The sequence below is a fragment of the Apiospora aurea genome (genome assembly GCF_038362705.1).
Source record: "Apiospora aurea strain CBS 24483 chromosome Unknown utg000002l_segment0_segment0, whole genome shotgun sequence".
NCBI lineage: Eukaryota > Fungi > Ascomycota > Sordariomycetes > Amphisphaeriales > Apiosporaceae > Apiospora > Apiospora aurea.
In genome coordinates, this window is record NW_027117389.1 from 1,273,093 (window position 1) to 1,300,909 (window position 27,817).

The 27,817-nt window shown below is 42.2% G+C and overlaps 4 protein-coding genes across 4 annotated transcripts; 3 read left to right on the top strand and 1 right to left on the bottom strand.

Moving 5' to 3' along the window:
• Positions 1-5,704: 5,704 nt before the first annotated feature.
• PG986_002802 (uncharacterized protein) lies at positions 5,705-5,947 on the top strand (the record flags this gene model as incomplete). Its single annotated transcript, XM_066839024.1, has 1 exon — positions 5,705-5,947. One exon carries the CDS (start codon positions 5,705-5,707, stop codon positions 5,945-5,947), a length of 243 nt encoding a protein of 80 aa, XP_066704088.1.
• Positions 5,948-8,065: 2,118 nt separating this feature from the next.
• PG986_002803 (uncharacterized protein) lies at positions 8,066-8,408 on the top strand (the record flags this gene model as incomplete). The annotated part of the gene is made up of 2 exons (XM_066839025.1): positions 8,066-8,253; positions 8,309-8,408. The coding sequence occupies 2 exons, from the start codon at positions 8,066-8,068 to the stop codon at positions 8,406-8,408; spliced, it is 288 nt and encodes a 95-aa protein (XP_066704089.1).
• An 8,541-nt stretch (positions 8,409-16,949) lies between these two features.
• PG986_002804 (uncharacterized protein) lies at positions 16,950-19,039 on the bottom strand (the record flags this gene model as incomplete). The annotated part of the gene is made up of 3 exons (XM_066839026.1): positions 16,950-17,804; positions 17,880-18,549; positions 18,633-19,039. Coding segments are annotated over 3 exons (1,932 nt in total), but the record flags the coding sequence as incomplete, so codon positions are not given.
• A 3,419-nt stretch (positions 19,040-22,458) lies between these two features.
• PG986_002805 (uncharacterized protein) lies at positions 22,459-23,640 on the top strand (the record flags this gene model as incomplete). The annotated part of the gene is made up of 1 exon (XM_066839027.1): positions 22,459-23,640. The coding sequence occupies one exon, from the start codon at positions 22,459-22,461 to the stop codon at positions 23,638-23,640; it is 1,182 nt and encodes a 393-aa protein (XP_066704091.1).
• Positions 23,641-27,817: the final 4,177 nt, after the last annotated feature.

Genomic DNA, 27,817 nt, shown 5'->3' on the forward strand with positions numbered 1-27,817 from the left:
ACTTTTATATTTACTTAAAAAACTTCTTTTTTACTATTCTTTATAAATTAAAACGCCTTAGCCTACTTTTTAAAACCTCGTAAAAACCTAATAATAAGGCCGATTATATAAGGAATAATCGTATCTCGCTTTTTATTATTCTTACCCCTTTTTTTAAACTACGGTCGATAATTTAAATAAGTTTTAATATTTAACTCGCTAAGTATATTAATTAAAGCTGTTTAAAATTATAGTACTTAATATTAAGAATAATTAAACTCGATATAATAAGTAAGAAAAGTTCGTTAAAGTCGTTTAATATAAGTAATAACTTATTTATTTTTAAGAAATAACTCGAATAGCTCGAATCGAATAATGTTACTATAATAGTAAATAAATAAGCTTAAATTTTAAGCTCTTAACTTTTAGGCTAAATAACTTAAAAAGATAATATAATTAGTAAGCTTTTATTAAAACGCGTAATATTAATCCTTTAAAATATCTCGAAGTATTATAATAAAAAGTTGAAATACTTATATTATAATCGTATTATATAAATATAAATAATAATATAACGTAATCCGCGGTCAAATTAAACACACGGTCGAATTGAACACTCGAAATCGTATAGAAAAACCGTCCGTGCGTAACCGTGCATTTTAATGAACCTTTATTCAAATTAAACCGGGTTTTAAAAATTAAACTTTTTATAAAGCATATAATAATATTATATTTTTAAACTTTTTATAATTATTTTATTTAAAAATAAATTTTAAATATTTAAATTTACAGGGGTTATTTTAGCGTATTTTAGTTTATAAGCTTGAATATATTAAAAAAAAATGAATAAAAATCGTATATTATTATATATTTTATATCGAATATAAATTTTAAACCCCGGTTTAATTTAAATAAAAATTCATTGAAATGCACGGTTACGCACGGACGGTTTTTTTATACGATTTCGAGTGTTTAATTCGACCGTGTGTTTAATTCGACCGTGGATTACGTTAATAATAATATAATTATTTCTATAAAAATAAAACCCGATAAATATATATAAAGAGAGAATAAATTAACTTTACCGAATTATAAAAAGAAATATATTTACTCACCTTCGTTTATTAAATCGTGTATAACCTTATTAACGCTATATTAATCGAGGTTTTTATTAAGTCGCGTAAACGAAAACAGCGTATTATATTTAAAGCGGACTAGAAAACAGCCGAGTCCTCCGGAGATACGTATTATTTAAAATACTCTGTAGTATTAAAAACGGCCCCCGTTAGAGCTTAATTCAACGAAATTTTAAAGTTATTTTATTAAAGGAATCGAAGTAGTAAAAAGATATAATAAATAACGTATAGGAAATCTTTATTCTCTTATAAAGCCGATATACTATAAAAGTTACGCTTTTAAAACGAGTGTTTAAATAATACGAACCTAGTATATTAAATGTTAAAGCGTTAATAAAAAAAGAAAAATAAAGGTTAAAAAAGACTAAGAAAAACGAAAATAATTATTTGGCCTTAAAGCGAGTTATTAAAAATCTAGGTGCTTTTTTAAAAGAAGCACTAAGTAAATTATATAATAAATATAACGTTTTTAACGATTACTAATAAACGAAATAATTTAACCGCTCGCATCGGTTAATTTATTCGTAAAAAAAGGGCCTTTTATATATAATCGAGTTTTATTTTCTTACTTATAGAGTTTATATCGCTTATTAAAAAAGAGTGGCTATAATAAAAACGTTAATTAATATATTACTTACCACGGCTTAAGCCGACTTATAAACTTTATAATAATATTAAACATAGCGCGGTATTTCGATAAAAGTAAATTAATATAACAGGACTTTTAATTCGCTAAATAATTAAATTAATCTTAAAACCTACTGATATAGCGATATAAAAGTATAGCTTTATTACTAGGTTTATAAAGTTAATTCGCCGTATTACTTTAAGTTTTATAACGAGATATTTTATACAGGTAAAGTAACTCTTTAAAATAAAGTTATTAATAAAACTAATAGAAAGTGATATTAATCTTTTAAATAACCTATTTATATTAAAGTTAACTAATAATTTCCGTTATAAACGATTCGGACCGGTTTAATAGGTTATATATTAAGTAGAGCTTAAGTTCGTAAATCGTATTTATAGCTAGCATTTTTATTAAAAAAGTAAAAGGTGAAATATTCGTTATTTATTAATAAGTTATACTTTAAATTACTTTTAAATACATATACCTTACCGTAATTACTACGCATTTAAATTACTTCGAGGCGCTTATATTTATAATCCTTTACGCTCTTAAAAAATAAGGAAGAAAATAAGTAAGGTTTAATTTATTAAATCCTTAAATAATATAATTATAACTAGCCACTTTTTAACCTTAATAATTACACTTTATAAGTAAATAAGTTCTTTTTTTTTAAAAAAATTATTTAGTTAACACACTCTTTAAAGTATATTTAATAGTGAATATAAACATTAATAAGTGTAAGTTATAACTTTAAGCCTATATAATAAGCTTAAACCGAACCCCCGCTAACTTATTAATCACTATAGTAAAGGAGGGCCTATTAACTAAGTCTTTAAGTTCCTCTTACTAATCATTTATATAGTTTAACGTAACTAGAGTATAATATAGCTGAAGTTAAATACTCTTACCACTAGAAGGCCCCTGTTATACCTTCCTACATTGCCCCGCTATTTAGCTGTGATATTATAGTCTTAAACGCCGATCCCGATGGCCTATCCACCCCTTGTAACTGTTAGTGCATCCTTCCTGATATGGCTTGCAGTTCTTTTCTGGTCGCTGGATGCATTTTATATCCAATGGACCTCGGTCGAGTCTTTCGCATCTAGGGCCCGATCCGTTTCGAGCAGGCATTATGCTGGTTGTTAGGTAGTTGTGCGTTTTCTCACTGGTTGAGCGTCACGCAGCATCTGGAGGTTATAGCACAAGACCTATCTGTAACTCACCTTTCACCAACACCCGATTCTTTTATTGGTGGACATATTCAAGCAAACATGATACACCAGGTCGCGTCTATCGACTAACAGTAGATACTGACAGCGCGAATGCATTCCGGTTGCTGCCTAGTATGCGTGAATCCCTGCACCGTTTTCGTGGCATGGTGAGGGGAGAGAATAATGTCCTATAGAGGTAAATAGGCCCATTTCCTCTCATTCTTACTATTATCTGTTCCTGAGTTCTGCTGCCTCCTGGTATGCGTTGGTTTCTCCTTCGCGTTCTTCTTCTTCTCCCTTCTTGGCTCTAACCTATTTTTACTCCTTTCCAGGCAGCGAGCCAGTCCTCGAAGAGCCTGCTTTGTATGCACTTGTTGGGGAGCTGTAGGCAGAGCTCTCCGGAGTGCTCGTTAGCCATATAACCCAGCCCAGTACTGTATCTAATCCAGCGCTGACTCGCATTTGTCAATTGCCGCTTCCGCCATATATCCGATACCAGACTGCGGGCATGGTCGTACAGGTACTAGCAACTCACACCAGAGCTGTTGTAGATGTTCGCGTCGTAGCTCCAGCACAGGATTCGCACGTCTTGTATGTCGGTCGGAAGCAGATCGCAGAGCCAGTATATACCATTTCGTGCAGTCCAGGTTTGTTCTTGGTGGCCGTTGAGGCCATGGATAGCGACAATACTAGATAGGCGTGTTCTCTAGCTGGCTCGTGCGTCACAACACCTGGCTCCTACCCTATCATGGGAACATTTCATAGAAACAGTCCAGGGCCACGGCGTTGTGAATAGTACACCTAAACGCTGATAGCAAGCCGCTGCCTTGTAAGTGTGGATGGTTTGTGGCCGCTGGTATGTCTGTACCTGCAATCGTCCTGATGTACCGCATACAAGCGCACCCCCTGTCGTCCCCTGGATCGAGGTGGGGGGATTGCACTTTAGTAGATTGACCATAGTCTACGTGTACCCGGCTCCCCCTTACAGCGGTAGATACGATACTAGACGATAAGGGCTCGAGTTGTGAGTTGCTCAGTCTATAGCGACTGCGCCAGTGGAAACCAAGGAAGAGAGGCCGTTGTGAGACTATAATTGATTCATTGTTTTATTCCTCGTTTTGCGAGGTCTAAGTGTAGCGTTATTCGAATGTTTCTTCGACTGTTTGAATTGTAGAGCATTTGCTAGGTCGCACGAGTAGTGTTGAAGGGTAATGACAGGTCTAGCTGGGTTAAACTATGCCTAAAGCTTTATGAAGGGTTTAGACAGATTATCTAAGGCAGTGAGTGCAGTGTAATTAATCGTGGCTTTGATGTGAACCAGGATAGGATAAGTGAAGTAACGCTGTAGTTCGCTACTAGGTAATGCTTGCCTAGTCAGTCATATTATCACCCGCCAGGGGAAAGAAGTGCGCACTAAGCTCGCTATATACCGAGATAAGCGTATTTCTATGCATGGACTGTATAACTTAGAGGTATTAGTGAAACACTCGAACGTATCGTTAGCTGTGTGCAAAGCGTATGGTTAGTAAGTATCCACGAAAATGTGGATTAAGATAAGTTAGTATGAGGTACATTACTCGATATCACAATGCATCTCAAGCCGACATCGTGAAATTATAGCGTAGCAGAGAGTCGGTTTCAGCGGCTACGATTGAAGCTTGGAGGCCGTTGGTATAGTACAGTAGGGGCCGTAGAAATTTTGTAGTGGCTGCATTTTATGTGAAGTCCTATTTGTAAAGAGTTGTGAGATTATCGCTTTGCAGGTATCTCAGCTGGACCCCTGAGCTTCCTGTGGAGTTGTTGAACAGCAGAGCCAAGGATGCGTATGTGAAAGCGCGTCCATTGACGTAGTCTAAGGAGGAAGCCACCTTAGATATACAGCTCTTAGACAAGGACGATGATTTACTCTCCCGCCTAAAACGCTTCACTAATGGCAATGATCTACTGCGGAACGGACCGCCGCCAGTGCAGTTGGTAGGTGAAACCGACATGGGACGGCTCCAACGGGAGCTCATAATGCCGGAGGTATCACGCCTCACAACAGTGTTGATTTGGAACGGTAAGACAACTCTGCACTTGTATATAAGGCACATGGAGGCGAGGAACCTAGGGTGTCATGGTCATTGGATTCGGGGCGCGGAGGCTGACTGTATTGGCGCTATAGACGAAGATTGTAGTCGAACGAGGAAAAGGGGAGGAGTGAAGCTATCGTGGGCTGCATTGAACAAGATACTGCGACTCTGTGGCGGAGTAGTCCCGGTGGCTCGTGCTGGCAATTGCCGTTGTTTAGTCACCCGCTCGTCACAATATGGAGGATAAACTCACGACCGACGCCTAGGCCAAGATAACTCTAATCACTACGATGTACATAGATCATGTCTGGTGTCAACACCCTGCGCCAATCTCGACTTTGGAGAGCTATCTTGCTGTTTTCACAGACCATGTGCCGGCTATGGTCATACTTTCGACGGGTACAAAGTCCACCCGCGAACCAGATATCTTGGAGTAACATACTTCTCATCCTCGGGCCTGTTCGAAACCTTGTCGAAACCATACGTTCCCTGGATGGTGCTTGTAATCTCCCATGGAGATAGCTTGTGGATACCAGTTTACTGATGGTATAAGCGACCGTACGCCCTCCCGGTCCTATCACTACATCGCTGTTCATACTCTGCCATACATAAGAGCCGCGCAAGCCATTGCTCGTTGGCAACGAAACCACGTCTGCTTACCTTGGCATAGCCATTATGAAGTCTTGTTATACCATCACCCTTCTCGCCACGGCAGCTCCAGTCCTGGCCGCCCCTGTCGCCTACGGCGTCTGTCAAGCTGGCTGCTCAGCTGTCGTGGTCGCTTGTTATGCAGCCGCCGGTTGCACCTTCGGTACCATCCTTGCGTCTGGGGCGCCGGCGGCCATTGTTGGCTGCAATTCTGCCTACGGTACTTGCCAGGCGGCATGTGCCGCGGTGCTTCTGGCACCGACGCCTTAGTAAGAAACCAGTCAATAGGACATGGCTGTTCGCACCGTGTGCTGTACTAAACAAGTTTAGACATCGGCATGGTAGGACCGAACAGGGACCTTGCAAGCGGTAATTGTACATATTGGCAGGAATTGGACGTTGCACATTGCACAGAATGGATGAGTCCTCTCATTATGGTATACCTATGATTCTGAAGTAAAATACACGGGTGCGTTCTAAGTCTGACGAGAGATATATGCCCAAGGCCATAGTGAGAAGACGTGGAAGACCTCTCTGATCGGTTCGACGATGGCAGAATGTGGGTGACGCTGTTTCCGCTTCACCCGATGGTCTTGGACTAGTGGTGAGGATGAGTATGCTAAGAGGTAATTAGTTTCAGCGCCGGCACTACATATTATGGTTGCTTGGGACGCATAGGTAGACTTACTGAGGTAATGGGAGGGACTACCACGAAACCAGATCATAAAAACTGGCGTCACCTCGCTTTGGTACCATACGTCTCAGGCATCATAGAGTTTATGTTCGACACAGTGCCTGCGCATGGCCGTTTGGTAGTGGGGCAGCCAGCGGGGTTGGCCTAAGGCACGTTGCAACAATCCACTCCTTGGCCGTGACGCTTTGGGGAGAGTTAAAAATACTTCAAGATAGTACCGGTAAAAGATTTGGTGCTGCGGGCAAGAAAAGACCATCTATATCCTGATACTGTGACTATGGTTTTACATCCCCTCCGACAAGGGCCCTGTGGTTGTAACTGGAAGCGTGGCACCAGACAGACTACCCAGGTATTGACAACAACTAGGACAATCTTGCCAACCACCATTCACGACTTTTCCACTCCTGGTACCAGTTTTTCTTCGATTTTGTGTGCTTCTGAGATTAGCTAGATAGGTCCTGCGACAGACTCAGACTCAGGTTCAGGCACAGCCCCCACAGTACACGTTGCTTTGGATGCTGGCTTGACCCCATCATGTTTGGCGGCGTAACTTGATGGCAGGGCACCTACTGCCCTGTCATGGGCCGAACGGCCTTCGCCTCTCAACACATGTTTGCCCGTCTTTACTCACTTAGATATGCCTAGGGCGCGTCATCTTGTCCAACGGAACACGTAGGGTTAGTACTATGAAGAGAAACAATCAAATTGGCGAAGTCACGTACTATTCCAATCGTATCTCGGTCCGTAGCTTACCTGGTATCTGGCTCAATTGCTGAGTAGAAAGCTTAAAAGCGTTGCCAGACTGAGGAGAGTACTTGTTCCAGGGAGCCGCCAGTCGACGAAGAATTTCGCCAACGCCATCGCCTGACTGGACATTGTCTCCATCTGTTAGAGAGTTTGGCCAGTCCGTAGGTCGTGATGTTTGTGCGTTTGTGGGGCAACGTAGTTGTGTTTTACCTAACGCATGCCAGGCAAGGGAATTTAAAGCGGTAAAAAGATCGATGCCTGGAGCGGAAACGTGAGTACATCCCCCCGCCCCCATGCATCTGTTAGGTCTCTGTCAGGTGCCCACCGAAAGGTTCAAGTTGGGCTTCTCGTGGGGTAGACGCAGAATGGGATGCACAGATGTACCTATAGTGGAGGCCGAACGGGTGGCACGTACTGCTGCGACGGGCGAGGGGCATTGGGGCATTGGGGCATTGGGGCCCAGTGTTGTGCAAAAGCGGGGCCAGGACTATCTTCCACAGTCACCATGACTCTGGAACTAGAGCTACAGTAACATCTACAGTACAAAAGGTGCTGTCTACCAGTCCAGTGTGCGCTGCGCCAAAATCTGCACGCATCAGCGCCATTCCAATCGAACATATCCGGGATGGAAAGAAGATGAACAGCCAACCCCCATTACAGGCTACTACAGTGCACGTATGCATAACCCCAACCCTGTCTAGAAAAGGCTGCTTGTTCTTCCGTCTTGGGTATGTAGTCAAACTCAAAGGTCAAATTACACATCGTCGCATTGAATTAAATCACTGCTCTAAAGCACTCAAGGTCCAGTTCGTTTTTGGCGACCATCATTACCCCGACCCAGTGGCAGCGCGGCTTATGCCAGCGCTGGCCGGCTGGCAGCAATGTAATCCCTCATCACCATTACCACCACCACAGCAACCCTCAGAAACGATATTTCCCCGCCGCCCATGCGCGCCCTCCAGCGCCTGCTTGTCTGTCATGCTGCGGTAGACCTACTCGGCATGCCACCACGCGAGCTCTATTCGCGGGAACATGCTTTCTTTGGCCAGGAGTGGCACGAACGCCAGCACGGCTCACCCGCCGCCGCCACCCGAGATGACCATGTACTGCTGCTACTGCTGGAGCACTGTCCACCGTACGAGGGCGGAGATGCTCCATGATGCGACCGGAGGTTCTGGACCGACCCGCAGATGTCGTGGATATCCTGGAGCAGCGCCGCGACTGCCATTTCGACGCGAGAACATTGCCCCACCCCCTCGAGCGCCAGCTGTCTCGCCAGTGGCTGCGTAAACCATGAAGCCCTCCCAAGGCCGGCTACCGCCGCAGATGGACTCAGATGGCACCCCCTCGGCGAGCACTTCGTTGCGAGCACGCACCATCCTGGGCTCAATCTTTCTTTTTCTGCCTCAACTGATGTGCAGCATTCCCGAAATGTGGATTAATCATACTTATTGGACACTCGACGCCACAATGCATCTCAAACCAGAATCATGTAAATTTATCATAACAGATCACACCCCCGCGGCCGTAAATGCAGCTTGACCGCTCTTAGCGCAGTATAATTGGGGCAGGGGAATCACCAGGTTCGTAGCGGCTGGATCCACGTCGATTCTTGCCTGCAGAGAATCGTCTGCGAAATCGCTTCGCAAATATTCCAACCGTTCGCCATAAGCTTTCTGTGAAACTGTTTGTCATCAGAACTGCACACTCAGTGATTTGTACGGAAATCACACTGTTGCTGTAGACTGAAAAGGAAGCCACCATCGAGTTACCACGCAGAGGTACTTGCGTCATTTGCTCCTTGCCTGGAGTGGTTTATTCTATGCTAAACATCTCGCGCGGGACGGCCCGCCCCCAGTATGTTTTGAACCGAGGACGATTGGGGGCCCTAATGCATTTTAACTAATTCTGGAATTAAATCGATAAATATAGCCAGAAGATATAAAAGAGCCGTTAAAGAAATAGCTCCACCCGAGTCTTTTTTAGTAATCGATGTTGATCCTCGGCTAATACTCTCGTAAGTCTTATTCGTAGCATTATTTTTATTTTATAATATTAAAAAAAACGAAGGCTATATATAACCTATTATATTAATATGTACTTCGGTAATACCCGTAAAGTATTTAAGGTGCCGGAGGTATTATTAAAGAAATGCTTTAATCTCCTCCGTACTTATAGGATTTACAATAGTAAGCGCTGTTTTAAATATATATTTATTAACGTTAGCTATATCTTTATCTACTTTTTCTTTACGGACGTGTATTAATGTTTAAAGCTGTAAGGATTCACTATACCCGAAATGTAGATCGCAGAGTTTATAAATTATGTTTAAGCTTATATCGTTACTTAAATATATAACTTACCTTTCCTCGTCGAGTAGGCGTAGAAAGAGATCCGGCGACTCGGTAGTAGTATAATTATATTAAACGTCCTGGCTATATTAAACACGGTATATCCTAATGGAATTATCGATATATTTCTTAGTAGTTACTTAAGATCGCGGGTAAAGGCTTTGTTCGTAGACCCCGTAACTATAGGAGCTATAACTAGTACTCTAAATAACGAGGACTAGTTAAAGTTAATCGTTAAAATTCTCTTTGAGACTATAGTGAAACTGCGACTCGAAGAGGATAGGAAGGAATACGAGGAGTAAGGTGTGTAGTTTACAGGTATAAAGGAGGTATTAATATTTGTGGGGCTAACTTTATTACGATAAATAAATTCGAGGGGATAATAGGTCCTAAGGTATATAATATCACAAAGCACCCGCACAATGAGGGGTTAGACGGGAACTTTAAGAAATCTAAATTTTCGCCCGTTCTTGAAGAACCATGTGCCGAGACCGAGTGTCCCCCTGAGCTATGTGCCGAGACCGAGTGTCCCCTTAAGCCATGTGCGGAGCCAGCATAGGTTAAGATCTCGGATCAAGATTAAAAACAACAAGCGACACGCCCACATCTAAAACCTTCTCTAGAGTTCAACAACATAGCTTTCTCAAGTGTAAGGTTTGGGCGTCAGGTGAAGAGTGGTTTGATGAGGTTCTGTTGCCTAGATCTAAGGATAGGCGGAAAAAGAAGAAACCAGTACAGGTTATTGACGGGTGCTGCGGGAGGTTCGCAGACCACAGGGTATCGGGACTTGGAAGCCATGTGTCCAGTGCTGCAGTTAGGTGCGCTCGCTTGACGAGGAAATAGAATACCGAGGGCGCAGATCTAGGGGTCGGGATAACTAAGAAGATAAATTGCAACAGATGCCGAAGGATCATTTTCTATGCAAGCACACTGCGGCAAGCTTGGAGATCAGCTGTGTGACAATCTATTGAGAGGGGGCAGTTCGCTTTGCCCTGTCCTACAACTCTGCAGACCAGATGTGAAGTGACAGGTCGTGGTGGTGCTATAATCTGCTGTGCCGTCGATTGTGCGTTATCAGGCAACAAATGGTTGCGGCAGCATGACCAATTGCACTAGTTGGCGCAGTCACATGGGGGCGACATGCCGGAGTTCTTAATCGTAGCAAGCAGAGGCGCTGCGGACTCGACGTACATGGGTCAAGCGCATGTGATCGGGAGTCGCGACTGGCCCTCCGGAATGTTACAAGCTCAGCACGGCAGTAGGTACGGCTACAAGTGAGCTGGGACAAGCCTAGGTCTGGTACATGGGCACGATGGACGGTATAAATGAATGAGCACGCAGGATTGTTGACACAATTAGGAACGATAAGGCCAGGGAGATTATGAGTACTGTGTGCTACTTTTCAATATCTGATTTCTGCTGGTGGGTTGCTTGTTCTTGCGTCAACAGTTGCACACCAATTATTTCCCGTCAACTACTGGACCAGCCGTTACATGACGTGCTAGGACGCCCTCATCCTGTAGGGAGCTAGCCGCATCCATTGTGTAGAAGCCCCGACACCAAATAATTTTCTATATTTGAACATTTTGATGTACCGACCACTCAGTTTGGACATACCCCGTTATCAACAAAACATCCTTTCACTTATGGCATGGTGCGAGTCGAAAATGTGAAACGTCCCGGTCGCCCTCCAGCAAACCTATCCTTAACCTACTTTCAAAACAACGAACGCCTGTAATGCGGAACAAGCCGGCTCAAGAGCGTTCTTTTGGGGCGAGGAATAGCTGGATGTCTTTACTTCAAGCAACCAACCCAACCATTTGGTCAGAATGCAGTGACTCCGTAACATTTACCGTAGACGTGTACAACAGAACTCGCATAATTGGAAGGAAAAGTACCAAGCGCGATCTATCCGCAATGAGGCACCATGCACAGATGAGCAGGCAGCAGCACTTTTCCATTCGGCAAACGTCTTATAAGCAGCGTTTAGATGTCAACGACTGTTCTCGCACTAGGACGAACAGCCACTACACTTTAACTAGGTAATACTGCTTTGCGGCACCCTCTTTGTTGCTTCCAGGTGATGCATGCCCGGCGCTGACTGCCCTCCTCTCGGTCCAGGCTCCGTTCCCTCGATGGCTGATAGTTTAGAGACTCAGTGACATATAAAGGCACAAGGCACAAGAAAACCACGAATATAGTAAACTGTTACGCGGTTACATGTGAGAGTGAGATAGATCGTTTCTTTTTATCTTTGATTATTAGTAAAAGTAGTAGCAGGTAACGAGAAATTATTAATAACTCGGTCGAATTATCGAATAATTGAAAATAAACCTTATTATTTAAATTTACGAGGTTGAATTAATTTAGCCGAACCTTTATCGAGGGGACGTAATTAAGGCGCTACGGTATAAATAATTCGATAAATAATTCGATGGTTATTAATATCGGTCGCGCCGGACTCGCGTAAAACTAGCACTACCTGCGAAGTAACGTTACGGCGTATAATTAAGGACTTTAAACGCTTTAAACGCGTTTTAATAGCGAAAATAGCTCGAAAAGAGGTATCGAAAAAGGATTAAAGTATTTAAAGAAACTAATCGCTAATTTAATAGCTTTTAATAGTAGGCGTAAAGAGATTTTTTAAATAATTAGGGAACTTTATACCGAAACGACCGAATTACGACCGTACCTCGACGACGACGATAACGCGCCGGTAACCCGCGGGGAATTATAAAAAATAATCGGAGAAACTATTACTTAAACTACGTAGGATTTTAAAACTATATAAATTAAGTTTTAGATTTAAATTATATTTACGCCGCGTAACAGCGATTTTATTATTTAATAACCGAAAATTATTATTTTAGCCCGCCGAAACCGCGAAGTAGTAATTAAAAGCGTAAATTAATTTAACGATATTTAAAAGAGGAGGCTAGTAAATATTATATAGAGCGTTAATACGGTAATCGGGTATAGCGAGGCTATCGCAGCGAGAAAATTATTTAGCGGCGATGTCGTTTTTACTTTTAAAAACGAAGCGAAAAAATATATAGAAAATAATAGATAGGTTTTAAACGCTTTCGGGATTAACGCGTAGTTTATTTATAAAGAACTCGTAATTATTACGAAAAGGGTTTTAACGAAAAAGCTACGGGATATTTATAACGAAGCCGCGTTATTACGTAGCTTGTTTATAAATAAATATAACCCGAAAAAGATCTCGAAATATAAGCGTAGCTTATTAAAGAATTTCGAAATACGCTACGTTTCCCTTATTTTATATACGAACTCCGTTTAAATTACGAAAGATTTATATAATAACGGCTTAATATAAGATTTCGAGATTTTCGATTGCGAACCGTATAACGCTAGCCTTCGTATTTAATAATATTACCGCTGGTACGATTACGACTACGTAGCTAAGTATTATTAAAAGTAGCAGCGATATAGCTACTATTTTATAGTAATATACTTTAAGGGAGATTAAAAGTACCCTTAAAAAGGATTACGAGGCAAGAAACGTTACGTTAATTACGATAAGGAATACACGGCGTAAGATCGCGGTTACCCCGTAGTAATTTAATAAAAAAACGCGTAAGAAAAACTTATACTTACTAGCTTCGTTAGTTCGAAGTTTATAGTATCGGCGATAACTCGGCAGAAATAGAGCGTTTATTATTATCGACGACGCTTTTTATTAATAATAAAAAAGGGTATATAATAATTTCGCGGAAAAAAAGCCGCCCGCGATTCGATTCGATAACGAATAATTAAGGTAAAAAAATACGCTTATAAAGCCGGCGCGGCACCGTCGTTTCCTTATTAGCGTAAAATATTATTATAGTTTTATAATTATAAGTTTACGAATAATATATTAAAACGTTATAACATTAAAAATAATAACGGTACTTGCTTTAATTAATTAAAAAAAGTACGATATATTAATATTATAAAAAGTATAAACGAACCCCCGTATATAAGCCGCGTATTATTTAAAAATAGTTAAGTATCGAGTAATTTACGGCGAGGGCCGAGCGGTTATTTATATATATAAACGCTTTAATATTATTAAGTTAAAAATTAAAGTAGGCCCCGATTAGGCTGCCGTTACGATATCGAGGGGAAAAAGTGGCCGTTTTACCGTATAGTTTATATATTCGTTAATTTAAGAAACTTTTCGGTGGCGGAGCTTTTTAAGCGACCTCGATATAACCTCGTACCCCGGGCGATATTTACTCGTCGAAGATTTTAATATATATTACCCGTTTTAAAACGTATATAGCAGGAAATCGTATAGAGTAAATAACCTTTTTACTTTTACGGATTAATGGAACTTAAAGTTAATTATGCTATATAAAGAAATTACGAAACGACGCTACGAATAAAGAAATTTTACGCTAAACCTAGCTTAAGTGACACGAAAAACAATAATTTTATATAAAAAAGACCTTGGTTTAAAAGGTTTTAATTATAGGGCGCAGGTTATCCGCGTCGAACTAGAAACTAATTCGCTACGAGGTAGTAAAACGAAAGTAAAGGAATAGAACTAAACGATATTAAATAAAGGGCTGGTACGGGCGGAAGCCGGAGTACGTTTAACCGATATTACCGAGCTAATAAGCCCGAAAGAGCTAAATTAAGTTATTAATAACCTTATAAGCGACCTACGAAAAATTGCCGATATAATAGCTTTAAAAAACCCCCTATACTAATAAAAGTACGCTTTAATGGTTACCGGAGGTTTAAAAAGTGTAAACTATAACGAAATAACGATACCGAGCCTATTTCGCGGTATCCTCGTAATATACTTAAAATTAATATACCGAGTCGAAAACGAATTTAAAAAGAATCGTTTAAAAAGTGAAAACGAAAAGCTAGCGTTACGTAATCGCCGCTGCCTCCTATAATTTTAAAATATTTTAATCGCTTAAATAATAAGCCCGATTACGAAATTAAACGCTATTATAAATAGCGGGAATCCTAAAATTATAATATAGCGAAAAAATTATTATCGAAGCGCGAAACTACGACGAAAAAGCTACGCTTTTTTCGAAAAGGTTTTTTTTTAACTTAAAAGCCGACCTTACGAATTTAAATACCGTACTAAACTACGCCCTTAGCTTTACTTTTATCGAGGTAGAGATAACGGCTAAAGAAATAAAAGATATTATTAAATAGACGGGACTTTAAAAAGTTTTAAAGGAAGACTTTTTACCTACTAGCTTCCTTAAAACGTGTAGGGAACCCTTTTTCCGGACGTTAGCCGGCTTAGCGATAGCGAGCTTCCGGTTTACTTATTTCTTTAAACGTTTCTATACGGTAAAGGTTATCGTGATCTTAAAGCTAAATAAAATAGTAACCGAAAAATAAACACTTAATAAATAAAGACTTATTTTATTATTTAATACGGTTAAGAAGGTAATAAAAATAATTATAAACCAGCGAATTACTAAAATAGCTAAAGAGTATTCGCTTTTATTTAAAAGCTAAATAAGGAACCGAACGTAGCGGTTTATTAAGCTGGCTATTCGATTAGTTATCGACGTTATCCGTATAACGTAATAATAAAAGGGCGTTGTTTTCCTTTTTTAACTCGATATTAAAAGCGTTTTTAATATAGTTAACTATAAAAAATTAATTATTATATTTCGCGAGAAAAGATTACCGGATTAGGTTTATTAATAAGTCGAGAGCTTTATTACGAACAAATCGGTTTACTTTTATTTCGACGGCAAATCGTTAAAAAAGATTTAGCTTCGCGTTAGTATTCCGTAAGGCTCCTCGTTATTATCGATCCTTTTTATTTTTTATATCTTTATATTATACGAGGAGTTAAAAGCGTACGAGTAACTTATTATTATCGGATTTATAAATAATACGAATCTTATTATTATAAAGCTAAACTACGTTACGAATTACCGAAGCTTAAAAAGAGCCTGGGAAATATATAACCGCTGAGCACGTATAAAAAAGATAAAGTTTAAACTTAAAAAAAGCGAGCTTATTTATTTTATTAAAACGCGAAAAGCTTATACGTTATAAGTACGCCTCGGAAACGTTATTATAACGCCGATAACCTTTACGAGATTTTTCGGCGTTTAGTTCTATTAAAAGCTATAATAAAAAGACTATATTTTAAAAATTAAAGCGAAAATAGTAATTTAAACATTAATTCTTACTAAGCTCGTAGCGTTAATTTAGGGATATTCGGTACGAAAAGTAAAAAAGCTTTATACGAAAGTAATACGTAACGTATTTACGTACGGAGCGTCGGTTTAGTATAGAGTAGGCGATATCGAAAAAAAGCCAGCCTTTAACCTTATAATAGTCTAGAACTCTTATTTTTAGACCGTAATAAGGGTATATAAGGCGACCTTTTAATATTACTTAGAGATTAAAGTAATAGTTTTTTTTCTCGATTTTTATTTAAATGCGAGGGCAGTTAGTTTTAAGATACGCACGGAGGCTACCGGGAAGCTATAATTTTTATGCGGCGCCTATATAAAAGCGGTAGAAATTATTAATAAAAAACGTAGCGTAAAAAGAAGGAGATAAAAAAAACTTTAAAGGGCTACTAGTAAAGCTTTTACGACTTTATAGCTAAGCGACGTTTAATTAACGTTAATTAAATAATAGTTAAATAATTAAACGGTTAAATAAGCGTTTAAAAAAATAGGAATAAAGATAGTTCTATACCGTTATTTCGACGCGAGGCTGCCGCGAATTAGTTATAAAATCGCCGTTAAACTAAGGAGCGTGCCGTCGTTACGACGATATACTTAAGCACGAAGTATCGGTCTTAATATAAGCACGCACTAAAAAAATAAGGCTTAAATCGTTCTTATTCACCTATCGGGTTTTAAACGTCTTAACGCCGCTATATTACTGCGGTAAAAGACGGGAAATAACTAAACACTTAATCTTATACTATAAAAACTTCGAGGGAAAATAAAAATAATTAACAAAATAATTAATACTTAGTCCGCTGCGAACTCGTCGCGATTTAACGGCGTTTACTATAAAAAAAATACGGCGAAAGTTATCGTAAAGTAACTTTTATAAACCGGTTAACTACCGCTATATAAGTTAATAATAAAAATTAAGGGACTACCCGAACTTAAATAATTTCTTTAAACCTTAAAGCAAAAGTTATTAAGCTAATAAATAAAAACCAATATAGTAACGTTGAGCACGTAAAGTAGATTTTATAATATTAACAGCGTATATTTTTAATCCAGCTTCGGCACGGTTTATTACACGAGGAACTAAGTAGATGTACCGAAGGCCTTCGGCATACGGCGTACTATTAATAATAATCTTCGATTATCGTTTACTCTTACAATAATCGCGCTTCGCCATCACCTCGACCAGTAAACATACGTGGCTGCAACAGTGAAAGCAATATTTCTATTTCTTGATAGCCTATGCTCTTTAGGCGGCTCTCATGATCGTACTATCCGGTCTTTCTTACACGCACGAAAAAGACTCCAGGGCTGCGCTCCTTCACTTCAAATACCGGCAGATCGTTAATCAAGCTGCGGAGTTTGGTGTGCCCGTAAGTGCGAGGATTGAAGCCCGGGGATTGCGCGGTGATAAGGTGACCAACCTGAGAGAGCGGGGCCCACCCCTCCTTGCTCTGGATCGCCTGGATAGCGGCCTGCAGTGCTTTCCTCGCTTTGTCCTTGTTGTCCAAGCCCCCACCCGTTGTATGGATGTTCGTCATTGGGCTGGCTTTAACTCTACAGGATTGAGCAATAGCAGGTGCGGGAGAAGCGTCCTTTAGGGGTTTCCTAACTTCAGACTCTATGTAGGTGTTTGGGGTGGTGTGTGAGTCAAGACGGACACTTCTGTTGTCGGCCGCAACGATGTGCATTGGAACATCGACTTTCCAGGAATCGGTATATCCAGATGGATCCAATGATGTGATGCTTCTCCCGCCGTCCACGGTAGTGCGTTTGCGAATGGTCAACTTGGCATAGCGGTTTCCAAGTGCCTTTAGCTCCATAGAGCCAGCGCTAGACGCGACAATATCCAGTTGAGCGGTAGGACAGAATAATATGGCCTGGCCGGTTTTGAGGGCGACAATCGTTTCGAATAGTGTACTGCTACGCTCGGGGCTGCTTGCGGCTGCTAGATGGCCTTCCAGAGTTTTGTACCAGGCTGGAGAGAGAAAACGATGGACGAATGTGGCATTTGCAAGATCGATGAGCTCGGGAGCGAGGGTCGGCTCCTGCGTGGCGATGATGACGCGAGTCCCCGTATGCCGTTGCTGGCGAATGATAGACGTCAATTCGCCTGTGAGGATACGCGCCTCGCCGGATTGCACAAGAAACTAGACAATTCCGAGTTAGCCACGATTTCAACGATTACGGAAGGGGTATCCACGCTAGTAATGCCTTCCGCTTACCTTGTGCGCTTCGTCCAAGGCCACAACACGGCCGCATGTGCTCCGGTCCTCAAGGAAGATAGAAAGGCATATGGAGAAGAGAACACAAGCGTCGTCTGAACTGAGAAATGGGTCGCTCAGGTCAACGATAGTCAGCGAACCGGGCGCGAAAGCCCAGATGTCTTCATCCGCCTGCGCCGGTCTGGTCGTCTTCGTGAAGGGAGAGGGGGCAAGGAATGCGTCCAACAGCTGCAATCGCATATTGAGTGGTCCATCTTGGCCTTTGACCCATTGCACTTCTTCTAGGCGCCGACGGAACTCAGTGTACGTGAAGGTGGGGCCCTCCATGGCCATCTGTCGAGTAATGTTTATGACTACCTCCATGTACAAAGGCATATTGCTGGTCGTGGGATCGACTGCCATGAGCTTCAGGATTCGTGAGATGTTCAATTGGTTCTCGGTCAGATACAATGGCATGACTCTTGGGCATAGTGACTTGGAATTAATGCCCGGCAGATTGGCGTAGAGGCGCTTCATGGTCCAGATGTGGGAAGGGCAAACAAGGACGTTAACTGGGATGCCGGAAGAGCAAAGGTAAGCCGCCTCACACAGCTGCGTTGTGGTGTTGTTGGTTAAGTTATCGTAGTGCATCACCAGTCCAGCCAAAGGATTGAGCAGCTTGCCGGTACCGCTGTTTTGTCAATGTAGCTTTCTAGCAGGCAGCTCAGTGTATGGCTCTTTCCCGCCCCTTGTGATCCGCAGATAAAGGCTGACCAGGGGACATTCATGTTAGCCAAGACGAGCTTATCCTCGGCTGGGATGTCGGTAGCATCGACTTGTATGCCAATTAGCCCATACTGAGGAATGAGTGGAGGAGCTTCAGGGCCCTGTTTGGATTGAATGAATGAGTCGACGCCCGAGGCAAATATTGGCGTGTTCATGAACGTTGCTGTTTGCTGTGTGTTGAGCTCCTCGCGTGGCTCCAGAGGGTTGTCGTCGTCTTCCCTGCTCGTCTTCGCGTTATCCACGAGACTCAAAAGGGGCAAGAACTTTGAGTACCCATGACTTATCTCAGAGTATTCAGAGTCGGTCTTCTCTTGCTGAGTTGGCTGGTCGCTCAGCAATGGCACTGACATGCCATGTCCGGGGTCGCTCGGGAAGAAAGCCGACAGAAACGACATCGTCTCTCAGAACAACGACAACGTACGATGGCCAGAGTACCAATAGAGGACGTTTAAGAAGACCCGACGGTGTATAGTATACGGCTGGAATGTTGAAGGCTAAAAGTTCCAAGACTTGATTGAATCTGAAGAATTCAAAGGGCTCCATGGCAGGAGCACGCGGGCGATCTGGGAAATGCGCGCCAGTCGGCTGGGGGTGCGAATACAACCTCACTTAGGTAGCACGAGCCATTTGGACGGCACATGGAACAACTTCAATTGGAGCATAGACACGGGAAGCTGCTGTGCTACACCCAGCCACCTACACAGTCCGCACAGCATAGCTACATTGGACTTCGCGTCATCTACAGGCAACTCCTTTCTCATTCCCTCCTGCAAGGGAAAAGAAAGTCTTGCTTGCAGCCGACACCAATAGTAAGACCTTACGCAGATGTATAACTTAATTGCCGCATCCAGCACAGCTACAGGGGAATTATAGCATTCTTGAAGTTGCCAGACGAGAGTCGAGAGCGGGAACATTCAATAAATACTGTCGGCGATCTAGTTAAAGTCCACTTTCCTTTAAACGGAGACCATCGGACGCGCTCGGACTGAGATTGACTAAGATGAGTTCTCAAACCGACGTAGCAATGAGATAAGATGCAACCCCTATCGGCTGCCCCCCCTCAAATGACATACCTAAAATAGATGTAAAAATCAATAACATCAGCAATAGATAGGTCAATTAAACAACGCACACTGCATTTTAAGGCCTGTTTCGGCTGGTGCGCATTATAATAGAATCACCTTTATTACTAGCTCGATTTATATTACTTTCCACCATTTTATCGGCGCGCCTTTTCGGCCTTTTCGGCCTTTTTCTTAGCCTTCCTTTTTTAACGTCCTCTTAAACCTCCCTAATATTTACTATATATATAAAGCCTTTATTAGGGTCCTCGTCGACCTTCTTTTTTTTAAAATCTTATTTTTTTTAGATTTACCTTTAAACCGGTTTTTTCTTACTTTAACTGGCCGATTCGGGCCGTTAAATTATTAATACTTTTACCGAGCTTTTTTTATAATAACCTCTTAATTAAATTACCGGTAGTAATATTAGCATTAAGTATCGCAGCCTTTAAATTTTTAACCTGCCGGCTGTTTTTAAGCGTTTCGATTCTTTTAGCTTTCGGTTTAACTAGTTAACGCGTATCCTCGGCGGCGATAGTTTTATCGATAGCTTATACTATATTAATACGACGGAGCTTATTATTTATCGGCTTATTAATATTAAAGGGATAAATACTAGTTATTACCTATTTATTAGCGATAACTTTAAAGGTAAAAGCTACTTTACGTGCTTTAGTTTAAGCTCGAAGGAAATCCCCTTTTTTAACGTAATTATTATTAGTAACGGCGTATACTAAGTTAAGTTTCCTTCGGAACCTTTTTTTTAAGACTTTAAAACAATTAATATTTAAGGGCTAAAGTATATAAGAGTTATATAGTAATAAATAAAGGAGTTACACTTTAACCTTTAACGCCGCCAATATAAAATTATTATCGATATAACTTTTATATTTATCTAAAATTAAGAGCCTTTATTAATTAAGGTTATTAAGCTTAATTAAAAAGATAAAGATCTTTTTTAGCTATTTTAAGGTTATAGGATTAAAAGTCTATCTTTTTAATAACGCTTTAAAAGCTTAATCTTTATATTCGCAATTAATTTTATCCTCTTTTTAAAGGAACTATTATTATTAAACCGATTAGTTTTTAAATATAATTAAAAGCGGCAGGATATTATTAATAATATTAATATACTCTAAATAATTACCTACTCGCGATTAACCGAGTCGTTTCGTATTAAACTTTAATAGGCGATAAAGCCGATTACTATAATACTTTCCCTTATCGTTATCGCAATTCCTACTTTATCGGCGTTAAATTTAAATCGAGGGGGTATACTTATAATAATAATAGTATTAAATTAATTAAAAAACCCTCGCATGGCCTCGTTTAATATATATACGAGGCACCGGAAATTTATCGCTTTAGCACGCACGGTCCTAAGGGCCGGATAACGTTTTAAAAAACGATACACCTATCGCTTACCGATAAAATGATCGACTCTTTTTATAAAAAGAATACGTTAAGCATATATACGAACGAGTTAGTACGTAAGTATGTAGCCTAGGCTAGCTTAAAAAAGGGCCTATTTAATTAAAAAGGTCTCTTTCGTAAGGGTAAATAATTACCGAGTTTTATTTTACTCTTTTTTAAATATTAACCCTTAAATCGGTTACGAAAGGTACCCCTATTAATATTGTAGTCTTTAACCGTATAGTTAATACTTTCGCCGGCTAATACGGCCTAAACCGTTTAAGCAATGCGAGCTTCTTTAGTTATATTAGTAATAGTAAAAAAAGGAAAAAAAAGGAAGAGATTAATTTACTTTAATTAATAGACGAGTAAGATTTAACCCCTTTATATACTGTTGTTATTGCTCAGGGGCTCTAGAATCATCTGAAATCTGGAGGGGGTCATTTGAGGGGGGGCAGCCGATAGGGGTTGCATCTTAAGGTGTAGAGTAGTCAACGGAAAAGATACGAGAGGCGTCAGGCACGAAGACTGCCGCAATGGACACAGGTGTGTAATTGTTGATGAGGCGAAACGCGGCGAATACGGCCACCTACGGAATGAAAACAAACTGACCATACAACCGGTCTTTATGCAGAAGGAAAAATTCAAGGGTCTCGTACATTGACCGCTTACATACGGCGACTGTATGCAGTGATAATCTACACAATTATCGTAACTGCAGGGTGTGAACAACTCACCAACAAACTCTTAAACACGCAGACGGGATTGTGCCGTTGTCCACGTAGTAAGACATATTCTATAATGTCTCATGTAGCGAAAGCAGAGTTGTTAGTGCGCATAGGGTACGAACTGTATTGATAACGAGTTACTTAAAGAACGCCAGTTACATATTAAGATCACAATGCTCGTCTCTCCTCATACACCAAATCCTCCATGTGAGACATTTTACATTCAATCTATGACAAGACGGGATTGCGGGTAGATTGCCAGGAACTTTCCGTAAGCTATTCTAGGAGGCTACAAGCCCTCGGTCAGCATGCGAAGAAAGCAAAATAACGCTGCCAGCGATCCATATGATGAAACCTGTATCCTGCACATCATGGCTAGAACGGCGTATACACGCCGGATTGTTGATTGCATGAAGGTAGCAACTCTGGATGATCTGCATCGTCAGTCGTTCAGCAGCAACCTCGTTGGTGTTCCCAAGTCCATGCGGGGATGGGGATAGAAGAACGCAGAATGCCCCTCGAAAACCCCCTCGCTCCCCCAAGCTTTCCGTTGAACCCAAAGACAGACACCCTTAACAATAGCCTTATCTACACAATCAAGTCTTCAACAGAATGGCAACCATTTCTCGAAACGACCTGCACGGAGATAGCGCAGTTGCGAATATCACCAATGTCCATCATCTCGCGTCCTACAGCTGGATTAAATCACTCACACCTACCATCGCCGTGCCGGGTATTCCAGCGAAGTGGTCACCTCCAAACCGTATCAAACGGTTGCCAAAGGACTCTGGGCTGATCTACATTTCCCAGAACGCTGCTCGCCATCCCGATAGCCCTCTCGAACCTCTGTTCCGTGCATTGTACATGACAGAGCCGGCATTTGAGATGCGCTCTGTTGATCTCATCAGCGATCGGAACAACCTTCGCAAGCTGCTCTCATTCGTGGATTCCTCATCTAGCCAAAAAGGGCTTGAGCGATTCACCATTGACGTCGAGGTGACTGGGGGTACTGTCATCTTTTCTCGGACCGAAACCCAGACGACGGAAATAATCGCACCACACGAGTTCAAAGGGTTCGGGCACGAGTTTGAGAAAGCGTATACGACTTGCGCAATTGATGACAGCACCGGTCATCACCGCATCGTGTCCTACTGCCTTGGTGGAATGCGTCTCATGGTTCGATATGAGGTAGACGGATACGTGGATGAAGACTGCACCCTACCCGCACACAACAAAACGATGGAGGGTGAAGTGGATCTATCTGCCCTTCTAGGCAACATGTCGCTGTCTACAACCCACAATCTCATTCCTATCAAGGCTGCCACTAAACTCCCTGGCTCCAAATTGACCATTCGTCAAGAAGGCAAGGAGGTGCCAATCGAGTCCACGCTTGAGATCAAGACGCGAGTTGCGCACAAGCCACTGAGCATCACGGATGTCGCATCCCAGCTGTGGCTCTCGCAGACACCCAAGCTCGTGCGAGCGTACCATCGTAAAGGCATGTTCGAACGGCCCCAGGTCGAGGACGTGACAATGGAGTTGAAGGACTGGAAACGGAGTCATCAAATTGTTCTGAACAAGTTCGTCTTCTTACTCGAGAAGATTCTCAAGGTGGTAAAGGGTATAGATGGGCGTGCTGTGGTGGAGTACAATCCCACAACGGATAGTATGGTTGTCAGACCGGTGGAAGGGAAACCAATGTTGCCAGAGGACTTGTATGAGAGATGGCGCCACAGCGACCTGGAAGAGTTTGCCCAATCGGAAGAAACCATCGAGCAACAGCGCGATGACTGATGGGCTTCCAGTCTCTACATACGGCAGTGGGCTTATCTTCTGGCGAGGGAAACTAGATGGACACAGCAGTAGCGTCCTATTTCTGGCGTAAAATGACGGAATTCTTGCCAGATGAACATTGATATCACACATGAATCCTTCATGGGTTGCTTAGCATGGTTGGGAGCTAGTGCACAACCATTTCGTGAGCCCCGCTCTCTGTGCAATCCCGATCAGCCCTGTAGGGCTGGGTGGGTCTAGTCTAGTGCGAATTTCCGCTGAGCGTGCTAGACCCATTTGTTCCAGAACGGGATCGGTTTCTCATTGTTAGCTACCGTCGTATCCACACTACAGCGATTTACGTTTGCATGTAGGATGTTATTCAAAGGCAAGTTCGGTTTCTTGGCGTTTTTGAAACATCAGTTCTTTCTTACTACAAGATTGCGGGCCAATCCACCGCGGTTTGTGAAGCATCTGGCATGCATGTCTGGCAGGTTCAGTGGCTGTTCTAAAGACCGTTGTCAAAGACCAAATCGATCTGCAGAATACCTGTCTACGAACTCTCTTATTCAATGCAGGAAAATTCAGAGTCGCTCCAAGCTCCTTTCCTGCATTGGCAAATATTGGGTGGGCTGTGACAAGCAGTAGTTTCCACAATACAAGCGACGACAACGACAATCGAAGCCCTCGTATGGGTCACGACATGGTGCAGCACTATTATGATCTATATTTTCTGCATACAACAGGACAGCATCAGCTCAGCGCACATTGTCCTAGCGGCAGGTTCAACGACAAGGAGCAGTGGGAATACAGCACAGGATAGCATGATACCGGTGCGGCAGCGACTGTACCAAGATTCGCTTTGAAGATATCACAGTATAGTTCGTATCCAAAACTGATGTTCGCATCTATGAGCCATGGTAATCACTAAAGCTTACCGCTAGGGGCGAATGTAACAGTCACAAGTTTTTACACGGTACTTTTGGATCACCCGTAAATTATACCGATATCGCAGTATGCTGCGCACCCAAGGTACGATATCGGGTGCTATCAAGGGCTCATCCAGGCTTTTGGTGCCAAGGCCTTGTGTTACCTTTGCTACATCAGTCCTGCTTTAACTACCAAAGCGGTCTCTGCCTTCGTGCTTTTCTCACTCTGCCCACACAGGTCCCAGCTTCTCATGGTAGCGTGACCATAGACGGGGGAAGAACTGCACATCTTGAACATAATAGAACATTCAGTTCAGCCGGAGGTTCAGACCTGGAACAGCTGTACGAAGACCGGGATTCCCAGTTCCTACTAGATAAGGGTGGAAACCGTCGCATCGCCAGGCGTCTCGTGAGCAATATAAAGACCTGGGATAGTTTTTCAAATAAGGAGCAGCAAGCGGTGAGCGATGAGCCATTGTTCCCATCTTCTACGATTCTTCAATGGGAAGTCCTGCATGTCGGAAATATCCCTCTGCACTTGTCCGTTTTGATACTACGACGGCTACACACCACTCTAGAACGACAGTAAAATTATGCTGTGAATTGTACAGGTCGCCGTGTCGTTTGATAAAGGCCTTGAGCTCGGCAAAGAGCATCCCTTGCCCTGGTTCTCCGGGAGACAAGCAAGAGTGGCGTGATGGCCGCTCGAGTTTGCCAAAGACGTATAAAGTTCGTGTCGCCGTCTACTGTGGGCCATTGTGTATGCGTTGTGTCAAGCATGTAGCGGACGGCACTCGTTTCGAAGCTGGTGGCGCAGACATTGGAGACAGTGTAGTCTTTATAGCTGTCATTTCGTCAGGACGTCGGGGACCTGTTGCATTCGGCGTCGTGAGTGACAGAAATAAGTGGTATCGTTCAAAGTTAAGTCGCGCAAGTGGAAGTGATCTGGTTGAATGACTGCAGTCCTAGATACTGATTGAGCATTGCAAAACGGGCTGATTAACTAGTTTCTAATGTTTTCAGGCGCAACGTCGAAGTGGTTCACTCGAAGTAAACGCATCGGTAAGGTCGAGGTTTCAAGCACCCAGTCCGTCGACAACGTGCCATTGCCGGCCGAATACTATTCAACTTCGGGCAAATCGATCTTTGTTCGATGCCGTGCTGCTAGCAGCTGGGACCTCTTTTTCGGTGGCAGCTAGAACTCGTTATCAACTACAATCGCTTCCTCGGCGGTCCTCTCCTCATCGAAGCGGAACCGGGTTTCATCCTCCGACAGCAAACGGTTAGGTAAGCTGGATAGGGCGCGCTACTCGTTCTTCCGGCTAGATTAAACTCCACCATCCGTGACATGTTCCCTTGCGGTTTGCATCTCCTATGCTTGCACAAAAAGCTACGCTGAATTCTGATCGGACGTGTCGCTTGATCGAGACCGGAGGAGTCAAGACCAATGCATCGCGCCTCTCCGTTGGTGTGCTGGCGTTGGTTTTCGGAGCGGCCTGTGCAGAGCTTGACATCAAGGCTGAGCGGGTTATGGCGAGTGCATGCAAAGATGGGAAGTCGTGTATGCAGCGGCCATCGGCTGGGTGTCTAATTGCGGCTTCGGGAATATGTGGCTCCGGTCAGGCTTGGAGGCGCGTAGCGAGCCGATGTGGTGTTGGTAGGCATTGCTGACGAATGCCAACTCGGTTCGCCCGTGTTTGTTGTACGGTTTGGGAGTTCTTCAGAGGGTAGACATGGTCGCGACGCTATGGGGCAAAGGGCTGGCAACCTCGCGCACGGCCGAGGTGGGCGCGATCCGAAAGACGTCCTTAAACAATTGAAAATATCAGCATCTCTAACAAGCTCGAACTATTACGTCAGCCCCTAATCTAAAATCATGTTCTTTTTGCGCGGTACATACTAAGAGTAGAGACTACGGTATTACGTGGAATTACTGAGGCGCGTATGGATACAGTAGGGGTGATGTGCTGAAAGTGTAGTAAGCTTTGAGTAGCTGTCCTTGTAATGCAGAGCCAGCCAGCTATCGATAAGATGATTGCTGGGCTACTAAATCGCTGCAGACCATCTCTGACGTAACGCGTCGCGTCGCGGTTGTCGTGTGTTTAAAAACACGGCTGTGCGGTACTCGGTAGGTACGAGACGAGGTGGGAGTCGTCCCTGGGGAGAAGACAATTGCGCAGGGGCGCAGTACGGAGTGACTTCTTATAGCAGGGAAGAATCGTGCGGCTTCAAGGGGTATGTATATCTGTGAGGTGCAATACTTCAGGCTTGCGCCTTATTATTAAAAACCAAGATGTTATAAGCACCTTGCGTGCTGCGTGCTACGCTAGATAAGCTGCTGTATAGCTTAATTGACTTGCAGCGCAATATATACTATAGCAGTGATCTGCCTTTAACGTTATTATAAGAGGTCCCCTGGTATTTGTTGAGATCTTCGAATGCACGCGAACCCCGTTCCGCCGGTGATTATTTTACAAGCTTCGAAGTTAAAGCCTGACCGACTGATACCGCGTTTGACCAGCTCCCTACCAACCAGCAAGCGAAGCATAGAATGGCTACCTAGCCACTCTATCAGTAAATCCACACGAACACGAGAAAGTCCGAATCTATACAGTATATCTATAGAAAACGAAGGAACGGGTTCCGTGCTAGCTGCTAACCCATATAGAAGGCACGATTGAAAGAATGGGATCGCGTTATCCAATACCGTATTTATTTAAATGGACGAACCTAACTCTTAAATAAACGAGCCTAACGAATTACGTACTAGGTCGGAGGGTTTTATATATAACCTTCGATTTAAGGCTGGCGGGGTAGGAAAATATTAAGATAGCGAAACGGATAGCCCCTAGAGTAGTTTAATTACTTACTTTATTTTAATAAAAAACTATATAGTAGTCGCTTACCCCTTATTAACGGGAGTAGGTTATGCGTAGCCTTATATCTAGCTTTTATAATTCGCTACGAAGTTAACCTATTTACCTTTCCTTAAAATCATTAATATTAAGATTTCTTAATATTATATCGCTTTTATCGCTAAGTATTATAACGGAGTTAAGAAAATTAATCTCGGTAGGCTATTTTAATTAAGGAAGCGATGCATAGCCTAAGTTCTTATAAATAGAATAGCTAGCCTTATTAATACTTATATTAACGCTTAATATAACTCGTATATATTCTCTATTATTATTTTAACTTTAAATAACGGTATAACTTTTTATATATTAAAGCTTATACTCGATTAATTTCCTTAATTATTTTCTCTTTAC